The sequence below is a fragment of the Candida tropicalis genome (assembly GCF_000006335.3).
Source record: "Candida tropicalis MYA-3404 genomic scaffold supercont3.3, whole genome shotgun sequence".
NCBI lineage: Eukaryota > Fungi > Ascomycota > Pichiomycetes > Serinales > Debaryomycetaceae > Candida > Candida tropicalis.
In genome coordinates, this window is record NW_003020055.1 from 960,777 (window position 1) to 981,668 (window position 20,892).

Sequence of the window (20,892 nt, forward strand, 5' to 3'; positions counted from 1 at the left end):
ACCCCCCCCCCCCCCAGAGCAACCGATGAATGATGAATGAGTAGAGAGGGAGACACGAGGAAAATATATGAAGTATATACACCATTCCATTTTTTTTTCTCTTTATAGTTTCATCAGAGAAATAATCCAATCAGATGTTGTTGTTGAATCCCATCAACGTTAGATTAACTAATACAAACTCACATTTAATCTGTTCAAGGGATTCTAAATTTTGATAGACATCATCTTCTTCATCATCATCAAATAATACTACTATTACTATTACTTTTTTTTTTACAACAACAACTTCAGACAACAGAAAAGTAGTGTACCCACTGATCAAAAATTTTATTTTGAGAAAAGGGGGAAGAAGGAAAAAAAAAAAATCTAGAGAGAAAGTAAAGTAAAGTCAATTAAACTAAACTAAAGAAAGAAAGAAAGAGATACACACACTCTCTCTCTTTGATAAAGTCTCATTATTATCAAACTTCACCATCATTTTACATTATAATTTGAGAAAGGAAAAAAAAAAAATTAAACATTAAAAATTAAATAAAACTCAAATCCCCAGTCATCTACATTTGATTATTAATATCCCACACATAATGTTTAATACAAAGATATTTGAGAATAGCAACTCATCTTCAGGTGGCTCAGCTACTGCTACTGCTACTGCAATTAATATTCCCGATCAATCAAACACTGGTGGTAATGGCAACAGTAATGGCCATATTAGCACACAACAACCAATAGATATCACATTCAACCATAGAGCTTCTGTGTTTAATAACTCGCGATTTAGACGTGAATCAGTGGCACATTCTCAAGGAATGGGTGGTATATCTTGGGGTTCAGTAACAATAGGGTCTTGGCTTAAAGATGAAGTTATGATGGCAAATGGTAGTTCTAATAATCAAGGCAATTTTCTTACGCCACATTATCATTCAAATAATTCACAGATGGCTCTGGGGCAACAACTGCAAGCACAACAGCAGTTTCATAACTATTCACAACAAACCCATCAATCGTCTTCAAATCAACCAAACCTAATCAATCCTAGACGAGGGTCATTCAGAGCTACTTCTACTCATCCAAGTATGTCTCCTCATTTACAAACTTCATATCTACCTGAATTGGAAGCGGATTATTGTAAAGATTACAATTGTTGTGGCGAGTTATTGCCAACTTTGCATGATTTATTAAGACACTATGAAGAGGCTCATATACTGGCATCTCCACCAACAGATCAAAGTCACCACATGTTAAACAATAATAGAAGTCGAAACAACTATAATAATATGCATAATGTCATGGAAACTGTATCTACAACGGATGTGTTTTTGAACAATAACAACAACCACCACAATAATCACCATAGTCAAACAATACATCCAAATGCAGCAAGTAATAATTATAACTTTGCTAATCAACAAGCCCACCAAATTCTTCAACAACACGATCAACAACAACAAGCTCAACATGCCCAACAACAACAGGCTCAACAACAACAGCAACTTCTACAACAACAACAACAACAGAAGAATAATAATAATAACAATAACAATCAAAATCAATCCCCAACGCAAATTTCATCACATCAACAACAACAACAACAACAATTTCACCAGAATAGTTTTGGAAGTTCCCATCAACAATCACCAATTGGATCTCAAGGTGCTGGAGATGAAGATACTCCTATGGATGAAGATGACATGTATATTGATGATCCAGCACGTCATTTATATGTTGCAGAGAATGAAGAGAATAAACCGTTTAAATGTCCAGTTATTGGATGTGATAAGACTTATAAGAACCAGAATGGATTAAAATACCATCGTCAACATGGACATCAAGGACAAAATTTGAGAGAAAACCCAGATGGAACATTTTCGATTATTGATCCGGACTCAAATTGCCCATACTTGGATAATTCAGCTTTGGAAAAGGATAAACCTTATAGATGTGAAGTATGTGGTAAGAGATATAAGAATCTTAATGGTTTGAAATACCATCGTGGTCATACTACTCATTAATAAGAAATAAATAAATAAAAAGAAAAAAAGAAAGAGAATGAATGAAGATTAGTATTTTTATTTTTTAGTTCATGTATTATTATTTTTGCATTTTTTTTTATTTGAGAGAGAGAGAGAGTGATAAAGAGAATGAGTTATTGGCGTGATAAAAGATAATTCGAATTTAGTGTGTGATGGTGGGTGATTATTCTTGTTTTTTTTTTTTTTTAATTTAATATTTGTTTTAATCCTGATTTTATATATATATATATATATGTATATATATTCCATTTATATATTTCTCTAATGTTTTAGTATATAGTTAATCAACATATTTTTGTTAGTTATAATTAAAGAATTTATTAACGATACCACTAAAATCGCCGTATCTCATTCCTAAAAGAAAATCAAATTGGGCAGTGTGCTCTTAACCCAAAGGGGAGTGAGAGAGAGTTAAAGCAAAACAAGGTACGATATCCACCTGTTAGTGCTTCTTATTGTTTGGGGGAGGGGAGGTGACTATGTTTCCACATATACTATCAGCAGTCTTCGTCTTCATTGGCCCTTTTGAAAGGACACACATAGACCTGCCCCCATTAGATTAGATACGAGTACGCTACCAGATGGATCTTTGATTTGTGTTGGTTAATATTAGAATCCAAATGAAAGCAAAACACAGAGAGATAATTGGTTATTTAGGTAACTATGTATTAGATTAGGAATCAGATATCATTATCGGGGGTTCATATAGACTTGTGAGAATTATTTAGCAATTACAAATACAATAGATATAGCCACAATTACACTCGTTTAAAATAGAAAATCACAGTACAACTGACGGGTTGAGACAGTCACGTGAAGAAACAAACAACAAAAACAAAAAAAGCAAATGTAAATGTAATTAAAAAACCTCCCTTTTGAAAAAACAACCTCCACTTTTAATATCAACAAAAACGAAAACAACGACAACAATTGTTTTGGTATAATGACGAATTGGTTAAAATTCCTAGGAATATCAGTTCCTTTAACAATTGCAAGGTCATGGTTATATATAATAACAACAATATCATCATCACTATTTATACTATTTCCAATATCATTAATAACCTATAATAATTATTATCATTCATTAATACCTAAAAATAGTAGTTTTAAAATCCCATTAAATTTCACAATTTTAAATAATTCAAATAAAATTCATTCAAATATTATTAATCCAATGATGTTTAAAGATATCATAGATAATGAATTAACTTATAATTTTGAAATTGAATTGAGTATTTTATGTAAACCAAAATCTGAATTATATTCAATTGATAAAATTCAATATGAATTTATAAATATTTTAAATTCTGATAATTTAATTAAATCATCATCATCATCATCATCATCGATAGTTGATAATGATAATAATGATGATGATAAAAAGATGATTATTAGAAAAAAGAAGAAGAGAATATTTGGTGATGTTTTTCATAAAGGTTCATTTATATTAAATTGTGATCCATATGAAATTTATTCAAGAAATAATTATATTATTCCATATAATTTTAAATTTTTAATATCTCCATATTTAACTAAAATTTCTCAATCAATTGTTTTAAATTTTAATAAATTTAAAATATTAGGTAAGAATTTATCAAATATGAATGAATTTCAAATAAATTTAACGAATAAGAATAATAATAATAATGATAATGATTATGATTTTTTAATTGATGATAATTTTTCATTTTTGAAAATCGAAGTAATTTGGACTGGTTTTAGATATTATTTAGTTAAATATTATTATTCTTGTTATGTAATTGGTAGTTTGATTTTCTTTGGTATAATGTCAGGGTTTGGAATATTGATAAGTTATACCATGTTGTATATAAATAATCGGAAAAATCAACCAATTATTAAAGTTAAAAACTCATAGAAGTTGATACAAGGGGAGGTATTACTCAAATCAAGAGATGTTCAAACAAGTGTTGACTTGTTATATTATGGAGGTATAGATTGCACTTGGACTTGGACTTGGACATGTATTTTTATGATTATATATATCTGTATATATATAGAAACTAATTCCCATTTAACCATTTCATTTCATTTGAAGAATCAACTGATAAGAAAGGAATTATTCTTTTGAAATAAACCGATTCCAGAGATATCATCATCATTCCTTGATTAATTGAATCAATTTCAACTCTATTATTTAAAAATCTTTTAAATTCATCAACAACAACATTAAATTCATTAATTGATTTACCTAAATTTAAAACTTGAATTAAATTCAAATCTTTAAATGATAATCCATTACTTGATTCATGATGATATTGTTCTAAATTTAAATAACTTGAATCTTCTTCATTAATATAAATCCTATTATTACCAAAATTATCAGAACTAATAAAAATTGAAATCATTGGAATTTCAGGAACCAATGGGAAATAACTAGTTGTTGGTTGATATTTTGGAACACAATATGTACCATCATTATTCTTACTATGCATTAATCTTCTTTGATTAACAAGTGTATTCTTATGATGAATTATGGAAAATTTCGAATTCAATGATTCATGACAAACAACAATATCAAATTTATACATTGGTCGAATGATTTCTGGTGGTAATTGTGATAATTCAGGTGGTTGAACATTATAATATGAATTTGTTTTAACATTTTGAATATTATTAACTGAATTAGTTGAATTAGAATTCATAGTATCTTCAGATTGAATAGAATCACTATCAGTTGAAACAGATGAAGATTCTGTTGGATTTGATTTATATGACATTATACTTGGACTGGAAGATCTAGATTTAAATGAATATGCTGTAGATAATGAAGTTAAAGAAACTGAATTCCTCTTCATTTTCGGAGGGGCACAATTTGAACTTGAATAATCTTCATCTTCTTGAATATCATTAAGTTTCAGTTTATTGTTAGCATTATTGTCATCAGTAGACAATATTTTGAATAATTTGCCTAATGAATTCATCAATGAATTATTAGTTGCTGTTGATATCGATGGTGATGAAGAAGATCTTTTTGGTGATGGAGACAGTCTACTAGTTAATTTCTTTGGAGTCGTTGGTCCAGTACGTACTTCACTAATAGGAACTGAACTTGAACATGTATAAACAGCATCATCTAAAACTTCATATGGATGTGTTTTTCTCAATTGTGAAGTATTCAAAGTAGCAGGAATGGATAAATCTGAATTACCATTAGTTTCATCAATTGACAAATAATCATCACGAATTGTTATAGGAATTATACCAAATTTTCTATTAACCAAAGGATTATCAGGTTTATAATTCAAATCTAAATTTCCATCATATAAAATGGTGAAATTTTCTAAAAATTTAAATGATTGAAATAATTTCATTTGAATATTTCCAGTCATTTGAATTTTAATTGATGATTGATAATTATTAATACCAATGATTCTCCATACTAATAATTTAATATAATATGAACGAACCAATGGATTCCAATGAATCATTAAACGAATAAAATTTTCATCACTAGCTAAACAATGATTAACAAAATTTGTTTTAATTGAATCTTGTAAATTCATAATCCATTTAAATGGTTCACCAGGTTTTTTATTCAAACATAATGAATCAGGAATCATATCCCAAGTATTGAATAAAAATGTAAAACTTTTAAGTAAAATTTGAACATGATCACAATGATGAATCATCATATAGTTACAACTTAACCAAAATTCCCAATCTATAACAGAAATAAATCGATCTTCTGGATTTTCCTGTGTTACTTTTTCAACTTCTTCCTCATCTTCTTCAATGGATAAATATTGTTGGATATTTATATGATTAATAAACTCACCAACTATGTTTAATAATATACCATTTCTATTAACGTCATGAATAGAAGTTTCTTTTGCAATTGACATCAAACAATCATCAACTGTTTTAACAATGGATGCAGTTATTGGATCATTAGATTTTGCTCTGAAAATTAAAGATCGTACTACTCTGAATATGCCTGTATGAGGTGATTGTTGATTAAGTACAGGTTGTGCAATGGATCCCAGAGTAGGTTGTACTGTTTGCTGAGATGATGGTTGTTGTTTTGGCGGCAGTTGCAGTCGTTGAGAAGGTGTTGATGTTGATGTGGTGGTGGTGGTGGTGGTGGAAGAAGATGATGACTGTTGTGGAGGTGTACGTATTGGAGGAGGAGGATTTATAGTTACCAATATTGATTGTCTTAAAGTATGATAGATTTTATTTCTAATAAATACCAAATCTTGACCATTACTATTATACTTCTTAATAATTAAAACAAAATGATATATAAAAGAACTTAAAACTTTACAATTTTTAGGATTTAAAAGGGATAGAATCTCTTGATTCTTAGTTTTATAAAAACAATATGCAAAAACTTTTCCAATGAATGCTGAATGGGAAGTTGTTAAAGTTTTAGAATTATTAAGTAGACTTAAACAAAATTGATAAGTTCTTTCCAACATTATATTATCATGTAAATCCAAAGGTAATAATCTTGAAATACATTCCAATAATTCATTTCTTTTATTATTAAATTTATTTGTTAATAATTGATTCCACCAACTCAACATCAAAGGAATGAAATTCTTTTCATCTTGGAATTTTTCTAAATCATTTATTCTTAGGAAAGGAATTAAACTTCGACGTAATATAGTTGAATTATTTGGTTGATGAACAAATTTTTGTAAAGATCGTTCCAATTTCTTCAATTGTTGAGCTCTAGATTTCTTTTCATGACGTGAAGGTTGAGGGATTTTTGGAGAAGAAGAAGAAGGAGAAGACGATGTCAATGTAGTAGTAGTAGTAGTGGTATTAGTAGTTGTTGTTGTTGTTGATGAATGAATTGAAGGAATTATGGGAGAAGTTGTTGCGGATGGAGTCATTATAGAAGTAGGTAAAGTAGCTGTAGTAGCACTAGACATACGGAGCTTATCACCTAAATATGGGAAAATAAAAACACAATCAATGCAATTTAAAAAAAACAAAAATGAATATGAATGAACTAAAAATTAAACAAAACCCAAACAAAATACGATTAAACAAAACACACAGATACAAGGGGAACGAGGGAGTGGTGGAACAAAAAGAACTTATGAGAATGTTGTGGGATAGAAGTTATGAGTAAGTGAATCAAATGAAAACAACAATAACAACAATAACAAGAACAACAAGAACACTGATGAAATTTGGTAAAAATCAGATGGTGATAATCAACTTCGATAAAAAAAAAAAAGAAGAAGAAGAAGAAGGGGACACTCTCACAATAACAATAACAATAACAACAATAACAATAACAATAACCAAAGAAAAGAAAAAAAAAGAAAAAAATTTCTCACCCAAAGAAATGAAACGAAATGAAATGAAAATTATTCTGTTTCAAGTTATACACCGGTTAGATGGTGATGGCGATCGAGATGGTGGTGAGGTTGACGATGACGATGGAGCTGGGCGATGATGAGTTGAATAACGAAAGGTATAGGTTTGTTTGCCCAGTTAGTTAGTTAATTAGTTCGTTGTTGTTATAGTTGATATTGTCTTTAAATAAACAGTCAAACTAATAACTAAGAAAATGAATTATTAGCAAGATAGATGAATTCAAAAAAAATAAACGAATAGCAAAATAATGGAAATGATGAAATTTCATTTTCATTTTATATAAATAAACAAATAACCAAGTTATATAAGAATTCTTACTCTTGCATTTATCGGTGGTTGAAAATGATAAAAACTTTTCACAAAATTAACACAATTCAACAAAGTACATAAAGTGCATAACAAGTGCAACTATGCCCTGGAATTCTTCTTCAACATTGGACATTAAATAAGCAAACAAACGACTCACCGACTGACCCACCGACAGGCCGAAAGTCTCAACTTTCACACACACACACACACACACACTCTTTCTGTGTTGTAGAATTACTATTACTGGAATCGAGATTGTGAAAAGCCATGTTACGCTAAGCTACGTTGCAATGGATTTGAATTTCTTTTTCTTATTAAAAGCAAAAGAGTTATATTGAACAAGGTGGGCAATATCCTGTGCAAGCCGGAAGTATCCCATCCCATTGGGCTTATTATACTATATTATAGTATAGTATACTACCACAAATACAAGTAGTAACACTAGCCCATGTGTGTTATACTAAGAAATATAAAATGTATGATTACCTAATTCATCAACCAAACAATCAGAATTTCATTTTTACTTTCACTTTTACTTTTGCTTTTACTTTGGCTAAGAATTTCGCAATCGAGTTTTCCCCTTCTCGCAATCAAGCTGCTACTCCATTCATTAAACTGACAGATATAGATAGATAACTAGATAGATGGTATATATATATATGTGTGTATGTAATAGATCATGACAAATGAATTGACCGAGTGCTCTTCTTCTTCTTTTTCACCATCATCATCCCTTATTTCATTTTCTTCTTGTATCAACAACAACAAGAACAACAACGACAAGGGGCTTAGAGAGGGGCGAAGAAAGAAAGAAAGGTAAGCAAATTGAGATCGGTTATGTGCTCTTGTGTTGGTTATGTTCTCATTGTTATTGTTGTTCTTGAAGCAAACGAAGAAATTTACAGTATTTATTAAACCCATTTTACATGTATACATACATATCTAGACATAGCGTTTAGTTTATACTTTTCAAGAATTTTTTAGGTTAACCAGCAATTATTAATACACAAAACATTTCCAAACAATAAGTATTTTATTCCACATTCAATATTAGGTTGTTAACAAACCATTGTTTAGTCTCTGCTTCTTGTTCCCTTTTCTGGAGCTTTTACCAATCTTTACAATCAACCCATGTTCCTTAATCATTACTTCCCATTAGATCCGACACACGCCTCGATAACTACTACTACAACAACAAGAACATGATAAACCACAGTTGTTTTTACCAACAGACTAAATAGATATCTTATCGTCTACAATGTCGTCTTAAATTCCCCATAAGGCTATTTTGTCAAGTTATATCGAGAGTTGTGTGACTATTTTTAGTAAATTACATAATCTACAAATAAACAAAAAGATCATTAGTACCTTAACTGCTGAAACAAGAATTTATTTAGTTATCGCAAATTCTTTAAGGAGAATGGGTTATTATTGTGATACTTTTAATTATAACTGTTTGAGTAAAGTGGAATTCCCTCTTTGTGAAACTCTCTGTATATGCAGTACACAGGCGTGCAGTGAGGCAAATGGCGTGTACTCGTGACCAGGAACTCTGGGAGTCTTGCCGGGTTGCAAGAAGGAAAAGTTTTCACTTATTCAACACTGTTTTTCTTTTTTTCTTTTTTCTTTTTTAATAGTTTAATAGTAAGGTCAATTTATAATAAATAACCAACCGAATCGTACAATCATATTTTGAGAGTCATTTCTACTACAATAACTATATTCTTAGTTATTCTCTTTAGATTCTTCTTGTTCTTCTTATTCTTCTTATTCTCCCTCCCTTTCGAATCTCTAAAGAAAATTCTCTTTAGCGTTATCCCCCTTCTCTCCCCCTCCCCCCTGGAATGGTATCATTATCAACGAATTTAGTAAATGACTATTTAATCAACAATAAAACTACGAGTAAAAAAAATAATAAAAGACAAAGATCCGAGAATTACGATATTATTTCATCTCTGTCCAAGTCATCCATCTCTTCCTGAGTTATTCCTCCTCCTCCTTGATGATGATGATGATGATGATGTTCTTGTTCAGATAGGGCTATGCCGATGATGAGATTCGACTAAAATGTGGAGATGAGATTATCTAATCATGGGATTATCGGAAAACCCAAACTAAATCTCACACAACCCGCCAGCTCTTTTGAATTAACAATTTTTACTTTTTTTTCCCCCGTTTCGATATTCCTTCCTCCTCCCCATCATCATCATCATCATACTTTGAGATGAGGTTGATGAATGGGGCGAAAATTAAGCGATGATGATGATGATGATTTTAAATAAAACACATTCTACAATGAAACTGACTATATTTGTAGAATCAACCAATGAGAAAATGTCAATAGTCTCGTCCTTACCATTTATTGCCCTGGAAATACAAATACGTAATAATACAGATTACTCTTACACTAAATTGAACTCAAAGAACTTATGATTTTGGTAATGATACATTCTTATATGTATTCTGTTTAATATGTCAAATATATATATAATTGGACAAAGAAATCAACTTTTGGATATTTCACCTCCTTTGACGATACTACTATTATTATTACTATCATAGTTCAAGAAAAAACGTTTTTATTTCATATTACCTGAAATTACTCTTCTTTCTTGTTAGTTCTGAATTATGTGTGTGTTTAACCTCAAAGATAATGCAATTACTATTATTTCATTTTTGAACAATCTTCTCTGTAACATAATTTATTAACAATAAGTTTCACATTTAGTTCGTCTAATGTCTTGAATATTTTTTTTTCTTTTTGTACAGTAGTATTAATAAATAGTTAAATCGCAAATTTCAACTCATATGTATGTATGAATGTAATGTATGTAAGATTGATATCAACTATCCAACCATATTCAAATACTCACCAGATTCATCTCATGTATATAAAAAGTATTGCTGTGTAAATGCAAAAAAAAAAAAAAAAAATACCGCAAAAAATTTTTTTGATTGGTTTTAATTTTGTTACACTTGTTTAGTTATTGTCGTTAATGATTTAATTTAATTTAATTTACTGTATAATTCTCACGCTACCCAACCCCTTGTCGGTTTATTTTTATTATTAGATATTTGTGAATAATCTGCATGAAAATTATTTCAAGCCACTTGTATGTAATCTTAGCCTTGCATTATTCTCGTCAGTTTTCGTTGTATGTTGAACGAGGAGTTCAATTTACAGGCACCCGACCCTCGGCGTTACACATAGTTCCAACTGCAATATCAACATAAGATGATGTAAAAATACTTACAAAAAACTCTATAGCAACCAATATTATACTGTAACATTATACTCTAATAATAAGAATAATAATAATAATAATAAAAAGTATATATGGATAATAATTCATTTCAATATTAAACATCTCTATAGTTATCTTCATAATCCATCTCATCTAATCCCACCATCTCAAAGGCATCATCATTCAATCTACTATACTTCCCTTGATGCTTGTTCTTTCTACTCTTGCGTCTACGTAAGCCTTTTAGTTTCACTCTCTTCATCGTACTCGTAGCATAGAACTCCTCAAATACTCGATCAATCTCTTCCAATTCAACTCCTTTCGTTTCTGGATAGAACAACATCACAACAATAACACTCATCACACATGAACTTGCTGGGAATAAGTACATCGCCCATTTGATCAGTTCCTTCAAGATCGGTGTCATCAACCCAACAACAAAATTACTAAACCAATTACACGCCACGGCTAATGAAGCTCCTTTCGAACGCACTGACAACGGATACGATTCACTCAGCAACAAGAACGGGATCGGGCCAAACCCAAATCCAAACGATGCATTGTAGATGATAACTAAAATAGCCACCAATGTAGGTGTATAACCCTTGTCCAAGAGCATGAACACCGCCACGAGGAATAGACATATACCCATGGCAATACCACTCGTGATAAGAATGGGTCTTCTTCCCCATCGGTCAACCAAGAACCATGTTGGAATCGTGGACAACAAGTAAATAATCCCATTGATCCCCGTCATGAGCAACGCACTGGAGTTGTTGAACCCCGCTTGCTCAAAAACCAATGGTGCATAGTACGAGATGATATTGATACCATTGAACTGGGCAAAGATCAACGACGAGCAAGCAACAAAGACTCGGATCTTGAAATGACTCAACAAGTGTCTCCATGTACGTTGCAGCTTCGGGGTGGTTTCTCTTTCCTGGAGGATATTATTCTTGATCATGAAGAACTCATTCCTTGGTTTGCTGTCGTCACTGTGGGAATCATACAACAATGCCAACACATGGAACCCCTGTTGGTCCATGTCGTTGTCAAGCAACCATCTTGGCGATTCCACAATGAAAAACCCACCAAGAAACAACACAAACGCGATGACCACCTGGATAAACAACGGCAACCTCCAGCTTAAGTTGGCCAAAAACGAATGGGGCTTGTCTCTAGTATCACCAATGTCCTGGATGAAATAACAGAAATAGTTAATCCACACACTCATGGCATACCCAGTGATATTCCCGGTGAACTCAGCACACACCAACTTGCCACGATCTTCACTTGGACTGATTTCACACTGATACGACGGAACCACCGTTGATAGAATCCCCACACCAAACCCAGAAAACACTCTTCCAACACCAAACACAAACATGTTGGGACAAAATGTCTGTAAACTCCCACCAACCATAAACAAGAATGTCCCAAGAAGAATGGTTCTTTTCCTGCCAAACAAATCCGAGATCTTGGCCACCGACAACGAACTCAACATGGCACCAATTTCTAAGATCGACACCACCACACCGATGGTGGCAGGACTCGGGTGATTGAAATATTTATTAAACGTATCAAATACAATCAACCCGGAACACGAGGCTTGTTCGGCACCAAACAAGGCAAGAAACAAACTGACAAATGCCGATGTGAAGTACACTAGTCTCGACCCTTTGAATGTTAACTTGGACGTGTATCGTTTGTTGTCGAAATCTAAATGCAGGTAATTATTGCCAAAATCATCTGAAAACGGATCTTCCTCTTCTGAGCTGGAATTCGATACTGGGATGAAATTCCCATGAATATCAGTCAACACGATGTCTTCCCCGTCCTCTTGATCCTCAACTCCCCTTTTGTGTTTCTCATTCTTGGTGTTGATATCGGGAGTGTAATGAGTAACTTCAGATTTGTTATCACCAAAGATATTATCATCTTCATGCGTACTACTAGTTTGTGAACCACCCGTGATTATGTTGTCGTCGTGATTATTCTCATAAAGTGTAGCAGAATCGTCATCTTTAAAGGGATTCTCTATATTCAGTACTCTTTCATATGACATGCTTGATTAATTAAATAAACAAAAAAATTTGCAAACCATTGATCTTCAATAAACTTAAAGGAGAACAAATCTTTTTGTTTTATTTGCTGTTCAGTTTTCGTTTGAAATATTTCCTTGAATAGATTGTAGATTTCTATTTACAATCAATCAACAAAGAAATTGTACATGGCAATCATGGTTATATACAGGAAAAACACAACATTCATTCCCAAGTATGACATCATAGATTTTTCTTATATTGATAACAGAAAAAAGGCAAGAAAAAAAATTAAACGCGTGTAATCCGAGTCATGTGATGTTTATTCATTTATATAAATGGTTTAGTTATTTTCTATTAATGATTATAAAAGACAAGACACAAATGTAATAACAAAAGCAATTCCAAACATTTTTAAAGATGCTGCATCACCTCTTGAAACTGTTGTTTCAGAATCAGGCGAAGTAGTAACTGAACTACTTGCACTAGGAATACTAGTTATTGAAGCAGCAGAAGAAGACCTAGTTGCAGAAGTAGTACTAGAAGCAGTACTGGAGGTGCTTGTTGTATCAAAAACATCACTTTGATTTGTCTCCAGAAGAAATTCACTTTCTTGATCGGAAGCTTGTCCCACTTCTAAAGAAGCATCGATAGCTCTGGTTGTATAAGATGAAAGTGAAGTGTCGTAGAAATACTCATACCTTTCAGTTATAGATGAATCTGAAGCTAAAGGGCTAATTGTGTAAGTTTCCTCCATTAACATGGAATTATCTACCATATCAGTATTTTGATCAAGTTGAGCTAACGATACACAATTGTCCCATGCTGTGAAATTTGGTTTAGAAACGCAAAATGTATCACCATCCATAAACCAACCAGAAGGACAACTTAAAAAATTATCATTATGACGATTAAAATCAAGTAAATCGTAAAGTGAAATGTCAAATTGATCACAAATTTCTTGACAGGTAATATTCACATTCTCATTATCAATGGTTTAAGTGTCACAGAATTTGTCAGGGTTTGAAAAGTAGCACGTTGGATAAGTTCCACACGACAGAACATTCCATCTTGTTAAACAGATTACCTCTCCTTCAGCTAAATTATATTGCCCAAGAATAGGGTTGTATTTGATAAGATCATCAACACTTACATTAACTTTAGATGCAACTGTTTCAACATTATCATCATCTTCCCAGGTATAAATATTATCACAATGATCAGAAGTTGGATCTTCGTTACAATTTAAAAAATGGGAATATCACTAATAAAATCAAAAACAAATTCATCATCTTTGGTAAATGGTTGTTAAATTCCAAAATGCAACAAAATCGTGTATGAAGTACTTTATAACAAAAAATAAAAAAGAAAGAAAAAAAAAAAAAAAATTCTTTTCAAAATCCCCCGTCTAGAATATACTAGACTATTTATACAATTATGTTTGACGAAAATTTTTCTTTTACAAATTTGACTCATTCGATTTGTGAAGTAAATAATTCATAATTCATAATAATACTAAACATTTACATACATTCCTAAAGAAGTGTATTTTAGATGACAATCAAAAATTGTATCGGGGATATTGTCGCACAAAAACCATTCATTCATTCATAAAAATAAAAAATTGATAGCTTTTCAATGACCATAAAATTTTATGATTTTTTTGGTGCCATTGAAAAGAGCTTGAAAATCAGGGTTATGATGTCACGACCCATTCGTGTATTGAATATCATGATCATTGGTGTAAGCCATACATTATTATGACCATTGTTATGAAAGAAGAATTGCGTTTTTTTGTTTTTTATTTTTTTCGCGTTTTTTTTTATTGTTGATTGATGTTCAGCTAATCCAATCCAATGCAATCCAATCCTCGACTACATTGCAGTACTGACTAACTAACTAACTAACTAACTAACTAACTAACTAACTAACTAACTAACTAACTAACTAACTAACTAACTATTCATGAGGCATTTATTAATTTTTAAAGTTTGAAATATTGGTTACATTTTATATTATTTACTCTTGTTCTATAATTGGCTCATTTAATATGTCTATTCATGGCACAACAAAGAGTTTGCCAATCTCCTTTAATTTTGATTAAAATATGTCATATCTTGATTTATAAAGGGTTATCCTATCCTAACTTCAACTCTAGATCTCTTATATACAATAATCATCTTCAGATGATATTCCTTGTACTTATTAGCTTGATAAAAAAATTTTTTTTTTTTTCTATTTATATTTTTGTTTTAATTAAAGTAAATTTGTACGCCTTAGTAAGAATTTTATTACACACAAAGATATGACTATCAAAGGACAATACTCCAGAGTCGTTACAACTTTGAGGTTTTTCACCCGTAAGCTGTAATTGGACATTTTTCAATTAAATCTTATTATTCCCCCATTATCTTTATGATGAATGGTTACGAGGAGTTGAATCGTTTGTGACAAAGATAGAAAATGTTTCTGTCAAGACGACCAAGAAAAGCTTTACTTGAATCAGAATAATCTAAACTTGGATAAGAATCTTTTACATCTTTCTTTTAGTCAACTAAGCCACAACTTTCCCCACACAAGAGAAGTAAAAAACAAAGGAAGCGAGTGTTAGCCTTGTATAAAATTCGCATCAATTTGCTTGAGGGGGTTTACATAGTTTGGCATTCATTTTTTTTTTGCAATTATTTGAAACGAAAAACAGAGTCCATTTATTAATCAATCATATATACAGTTTGAGTAGGAACAATAACTTCTAAATAAAATATAGTCTAACGTAATTAATGTTTATGAATTTATATCTGTATTATTAGAAGGAGATCTCATAATAATATCAATGAGCAGCTTTCTTCTTTAAATAACTTTCAATATAAAATGCAGTGAATAAAGCAGTTAAAGGCATTAAATAAGCAACGTTAATTAAAATTGGTAAAGCCTTTTCTGGAGCTCCGATACAACTAACCCATTTCAATTCGTCATCAGTTAAAACACCACTTGAATCAACAATCCAAATAAAAGAATGCAAAACTGCAATAGAACCACCAGCAACAAATTGAGTAATTTGTAAACTAGTTAAAACTCTTTTAAATAAAGTTGGAACTCTAATATGAAGACAACTTAATGAGAAATAAAAATACATCAATGAATGAATAAATGAGTTGAAAACAACAAAGATCCAAATTGGAGGGGATTGATATCTAATACCAGCCCACATACTCATCATAGCACCAGCATGATGATAACTTTGTAAAAGTGAACTTGGTCTACCTTTCAATAAAATAATAACAGTATCTAAAACTTCATAAAATTTAGACATGTAAAACCACCAACCAAAAATTTCCAAATTATGGAAACCTTCATTGTTTAAAATTCTTGAAAAGACACCACTTTCAGCATCACAAACAGAATGAATGAAAATATCCAATTTCTGAGGTTTATAATTTGATAAACTAGACAAGAAATTACCTTCAAACAAATTCATAATTGAACCAATAGTTGAAGTGAAACCAATAAATGTCCAAACAGAATATAAACATAAGAATACATTATGAGCTAAAACAAAAAATTTAAATAATGAAGTCTTAGCAATTGCATAAGGGGCAGCAGGTAATTTTTTCAATTGTTTTTCAGATAATTCATCGGCAGTAACTTTCTTTTCACTAGTTTGATTGAACTTTTTGATTTGTCTTGCTCTAACTAAAGAATTAATGAAATGAACAGAAGTGAAATAAACTAAAGCAATAGTTAAAGGAGTTCTAACTTTTAAAGAAGAATAAAAAATTTGGGATAAAAATTCATTGGTGAATGGACTTTCAGGAACTGGAGTATTTGGAGATGGTAAAGAGTTCCAAACATTAGCTTCTGGAAGCCTGAATTTAGTTAACATTATTAAGAATAGTTATTGAACTTTATGCAAACAAAAGAACGAAAAGAACGAAAAGGAAAAGGATATGAATTGGAAAACGACTTTGAAAAGTATTCCCTTGTTGGTTTAATTTTTGTTCTTTTTTATTTTTGGGGAGAGAGTTGATAAATTTATACAAATTGATTTTTGCCATTTTCGGACTAAGAGCAAAAAAAAAACAAAATTTCTTTTGTTTCTATTTGTTGCGCATTGTTTGTTTTTGCCCATCGCTGTTTTGTAATTCGTGGGGCGGTCGAGCAATCACAGAAGTAATTCCTCGTGGTGGAGCTGGCCGTAGCCCTCGCCGTGGCCGTGGAGTTACCGGTAGCGGTTTCGGGCGGAATGCAATGAGAAAAATTAAGCGTTGGTAACAAAATGTAGGATATTTTTTTTGGGTAATCAACTGTAACAATTGCTATTTATTACGATTAAAATGACTGGCGGAGTAGAGAGAGATAGAGAGTGAGAAAAGGGATAAAGTTATAATTAGAGAATATTCTCCAATTTACCGTTGAACATCATCTGTGGTCTAACCTGTTATTTAGCAGTGTGAAAATATTCTTTACATATCTTTGAATAATTAGACAAGGAACAAGATATCGTCGATCCAACTATTTTTTGTTTTACTCAACAAAATTTTTTTGCATTTTTTTTTTTTTTTTTTTTCACAATTTCTTGGATCTGATTTCATTTCCTTTAATTTACCCTTACTCTTTTTATTTCCTGTAGATGTAATGTACAGTTCACACGGCAGTTGTAGGGTAGCAGTACAATAATAGGTGGTGGTAGGTAGGAGTTAAAATCCACTGGTTCATATTGATATTTATATTTTTTGTGATCTACTGAACTACAGTGAGAACTTAACTCCGTTAAAATCAACAGTGCGATTTATACACTCGGATGTGTAGATGGAATTACGGGAATCCATTATTTCCGCATGGAACAACACACATGCACGACTCCAAATCTGACTCAACACAATAGATGATTAACAATCCTATTGAGTCTTACTTAATATAGTAATATTAACTAACTTTTTCAACATGATCATTGCATCATATTATTACCCAACAAGTTTGTATTATGTAAGAAAGTAAAATTCAATAAGTCTTCTAACGGATTCAAGGGGGTGTAGGATCCTGTGACTACGAGGTTTCGGCTTGCAAGGAAGTAGAGATGCAGCAATCATGTTTATCTTTATCGTACTACAAAAAAGTTGAAGGGGGTAATTAAAAAGTCAAGGGTCTGTAGATCCTTATGAAATTAACTTAACTTAAATTAAATTAGATTAAAACTCACAATACAAATCAAATAAGAAAACCTATTTATTATTCTTTACTGATATCAACCCATCTAGGGTTACACCAGCCTTTAACAGTGAATTGACAATTAGTTACTCCACTATTTGGAGCTTCACTATTAAAAATACACTTACTTTTAGGTAATACACCAGCTGGTCTGATACTTTGTTTCAAAACCCAGGGCATATATCCTCCTTGTTTTCGTACGATAGAATAGCCCAGCGATAATTCATCCTCATCTACTTCTTCAATACAGATGTAATTCTCTCCATCTATAAACAACCTCGGACTATCATCATTACGTGGAGGCAAAATAACACTATTCCAAAGCTTTTCTTTAGATAAACTTGATATTCTATGAATGTTATACTCATAATGGAATTCTTTCAAATGTGGACGAATAACAATCAATCTTTTTAATTCATCATGACTCATATAATTTGGCAACACCAGTGATTTGGTTCTGGCATGATGATCAAATGCATATAATCGTAAAAATTCTCTATTTGATCGTTGTTCCCTAGTCTTGTATTTAACTCTCGTGAGCCCTAGCTTATTACTACAGTGATGAGGTTCTGAACTTTTAAACGTTGTCAACTCTTGCATCACTTGATCTTGGTCAACCGGATCATCAGATTCACCAGTTTCATTCACAACCTCGTTTTCCAATTCTGGAATTTGTGGGAGTTTGTCATCTGTGAGTCGAGGTGAATCCACGATATAACTAATAAGATTCTCTTTATTATACAAAGACAACTTGTTTCTGAATGATTTCAAAGATGATGTGAGGTTGGAGTACATGGACTTTACACCGGAGTTGTTTCCAAGTGGGGATGGACTGGGAGTGGACTTCTTTAATATCACATACAACGAATCACTAGAAGGAGAACGACACAAGCTCTTGTCTCTTCCGGAAGTTGATGGTAACGATGTAGATGCAGGTATAGAAACGGTAGTGACTGGCGAGCAAGAAACAGTGCTTGTAGATGTAGGAATATATGCTCTTGACGGGAATGAAGATGGAGCACCCGTGGGAATAGATAAGCTGAGAGTGGAACCTGTCAGTGATGATAGTATTGATGTATTTGAATATGATTGTGGTTTTTGTATGGGTATACTTGGAATAGTTAATGATTGGGTATCAAACAGGAAACTAAAGTTTGATTTCGATGGAGTAGACAGACAGGAATTACAAGACACTTCATCCGAATCATATTCATCTAGTTCCATTTTCTCGCAGTCATCTAAACCTTGATGATTATTGTTGGTGTAAGTTAATGGATGCGATTCCACGGAGTTATTACTTTTTATACTACTGATACTAAAAGATCTCTGCATTTTTATACTTTTGAATGATTTACGCCTTAGTTGTTGTTGTTGTTGTTGTTGATGATGATGATGATGATGTGGTGATAGATCATTATAGTACTGTTGAGCAGAAAGATGTGTAATATCCCGCGTCTTATCTCTTATCGGTAGTGCTTTCAAAGGCATTATGAATTGTTCTGATGGTGGTGATAATGATGGGGAGGTGGTGGAAGGGGTATTGTTATTGTTATAATAGTGTAATTGATCAATTGTAACAGCCATAATCCATGGATCCAACTAAATGGTGATAATGAAAAGAAATGAATAAATATTAGATAATTTTGAAAAAAGAAAAATTTTCTGTTTAAATTAGAAAAAATGAAATTCCAAGTTTATGTATTAGAAGCGGAAATAATATCCTATTGTGCAACCGGTTCCTTCCCCCCTCAGTTAATCAAACGGCAAAAAAAAAATAAAAAGAGAACACTAGATGTTTAGATTATACAGTGAATCACTTCATGGAAATATAAACACACCTTCGACAGTATTTAAACACAGCAAGTGATTTTGAATGATAATACTATTCACTAATGAGTAATCCGTCGTTATTATTGTTATTATTGTTATTGTTGTTTGTTGCTGTTGTTGTTGTTGTTGCGTTCTATATAAAAGACAAATTCCCTTATCTTTGTGCATAATAATAATGGGCTTCTTGTACATGAAAGCAATTGCGCTTAACTTGTAAATTTGAATTATGCTTTTATAGTACAAAGTGGTCTTCACTTGAACAACTCAACTCAACCAAACCCAGACTCCCGCTAGTCTAACTCTACAGTACACTTCTTTCTCTCTTACTTTCATTTCATGATCCGTATCAGGAATCACACCCAATTTCCTGAGGGCAATATTCCAATTGGTGTAATACAAGAGGTAGAGCAATATAAACAAGTGATCATCGCAATACTACACTCAGGTCATATGTAAACAAAAAGGAGGGGATTGGTGGGGGTAATGAAGGAGAAGAAGAAGAAGAAGAAGAATATTCTCGTGGTTGATTGATTGTCCTCTTTTTTTTTTAGTGTCATGTTCTTCTTATCTCTAAAAACAATATTTTCTTTTTTTTTTTTTTTTAGTTTTTTTGGGGCCATAACAAATCGCCTCTGTTAAAATTTTTCTAGTTTTTCTATTTAGGTTGGTCAGGTTATGTTGTGTAATGTTATGACCCCATGGGAAATGGGCTCAAAACAGATTCTATTTAATACTTCGTTTTTTTTTTAAAAAAAAAACTGACGTGGCAAAGGGTAAACGACGAGCAGATTACATAACCACCTCTATTGGGTACACGGTGATATAAATAGAACACAAGATGCTTTATGAGAGTGGTATGTCTCGCATTGA

General features: G+C 31.8%; 7 protein-coding genes across 7 annotated transcripts; 2 read left to right on the plus strand and 5 right to left on the minus strand. All coding sequences in view use genetic code 12, as the record gives it.

The window, feature by feature from the left end:
* Positions 1-584: 584 nt before the first annotated feature.
* On the plus strand, positions 585-2,012 carry SFP1 (zinc-coordinating transcription factor; the record flags this gene model as incomplete). Its single annotated transcript, XM_002548160.1, has 1 exon — positions 585-2,012. One exon carries the CDS (start codon positions 585-587, stop codon positions 2,010-2,012), a length of 1,428 nt encoding a protein of 475 aa, XP_002548206.1.
* A 964-nt stretch (positions 2,013-2,976) lies between these two features.
* On the plus strand, positions 2,977-3,912 carry CTRG_02504 (uncharacterized protein; the record flags this gene model as incomplete). The annotated part of the gene is made up of 1 exon (XM_002548161.1): positions 2,977-3,912. One exon carries the CDS (start codon positions 2,977-2,979, stop codon positions 3,910-3,912), a length of 936 nt encoding a protein of 311 aa, XP_002548207.1.
* A 145-nt stretch (positions 3,913-4,057) lies between these two features.
* CTRG_02505 (uncharacterized protein) lies at positions 4,058-6,934 on the minus strand (the record flags this gene model as incomplete). The annotated part of the gene is made up of 1 exon (XM_002548162.1): positions 4,058-6,934. The coding sequence occupies one exon, from the start codon at positions 6,932-6,934 to the stop codon at positions 4,058-4,060; it is 2,877 nt and encodes a 958-aa protein (XP_002548208.1).
* A 4,123-nt stretch (positions 6,935-11,057) lies between these two features.
* On the minus strand, positions 11,058-13,007 carry CTRG_02506 (sugar porter family MFS transporter; the record flags this gene model as incomplete). The annotated part of the gene is made up of 1 exon (XM_002548163.1): positions 11,058-13,007. One exon carries the CDS (start codon positions 13,005-13,007, stop codon positions 11,058-11,060), a length of 1,950 nt encoding a protein of 649 aa, XP_002548209.1.
* A 341-nt stretch (positions 13,008-13,348) lies between these two features.
* CTRG_02507 (uncharacterized protein) lies at positions 13,349-13,852 on the minus strand (the record flags this gene model as incomplete). The annotated part of the gene is made up of 1 exon (XM_002548164.1): positions 13,349-13,852. One exon carries the CDS (start codon positions 13,850-13,852, stop codon positions 13,349-13,351), a length of 504 nt encoding a protein of 167 aa, XP_002548210.1.
* A 1,962-nt stretch (positions 13,853-15,814) lies between these two features.
* CTRG_02508 (uncharacterized protein) lies at positions 15,815-16,867 on the minus strand (the record flags this gene model as incomplete). The annotated part of the gene is made up of 1 exon (XM_002548165.1): positions 15,815-16,867. The coding sequence occupies one exon, from the start codon at positions 16,865-16,867 to the stop codon at positions 15,815-15,817; it is 1,053 nt and encodes a 350-aa protein (XP_002548211.1).
* Positions 16,868-18,213: 1,346 nt separating this feature from the next.
* On the minus strand, positions 18,214-19,776 carry CTRG_02509 (uncharacterized protein; the record flags this gene model as incomplete). Its single annotated transcript, XM_002548166.1, has 1 exon — positions 18,214-19,776. The coding sequence occupies one exon, from the start codon at positions 19,774-19,776 to the stop codon at positions 18,214-18,216; it is 1,563 nt and encodes a 520-aa protein (XP_002548212.1).
* Between the last annotated feature and the right edge of the window lie 1,116 nt (positions 19,777-20,892).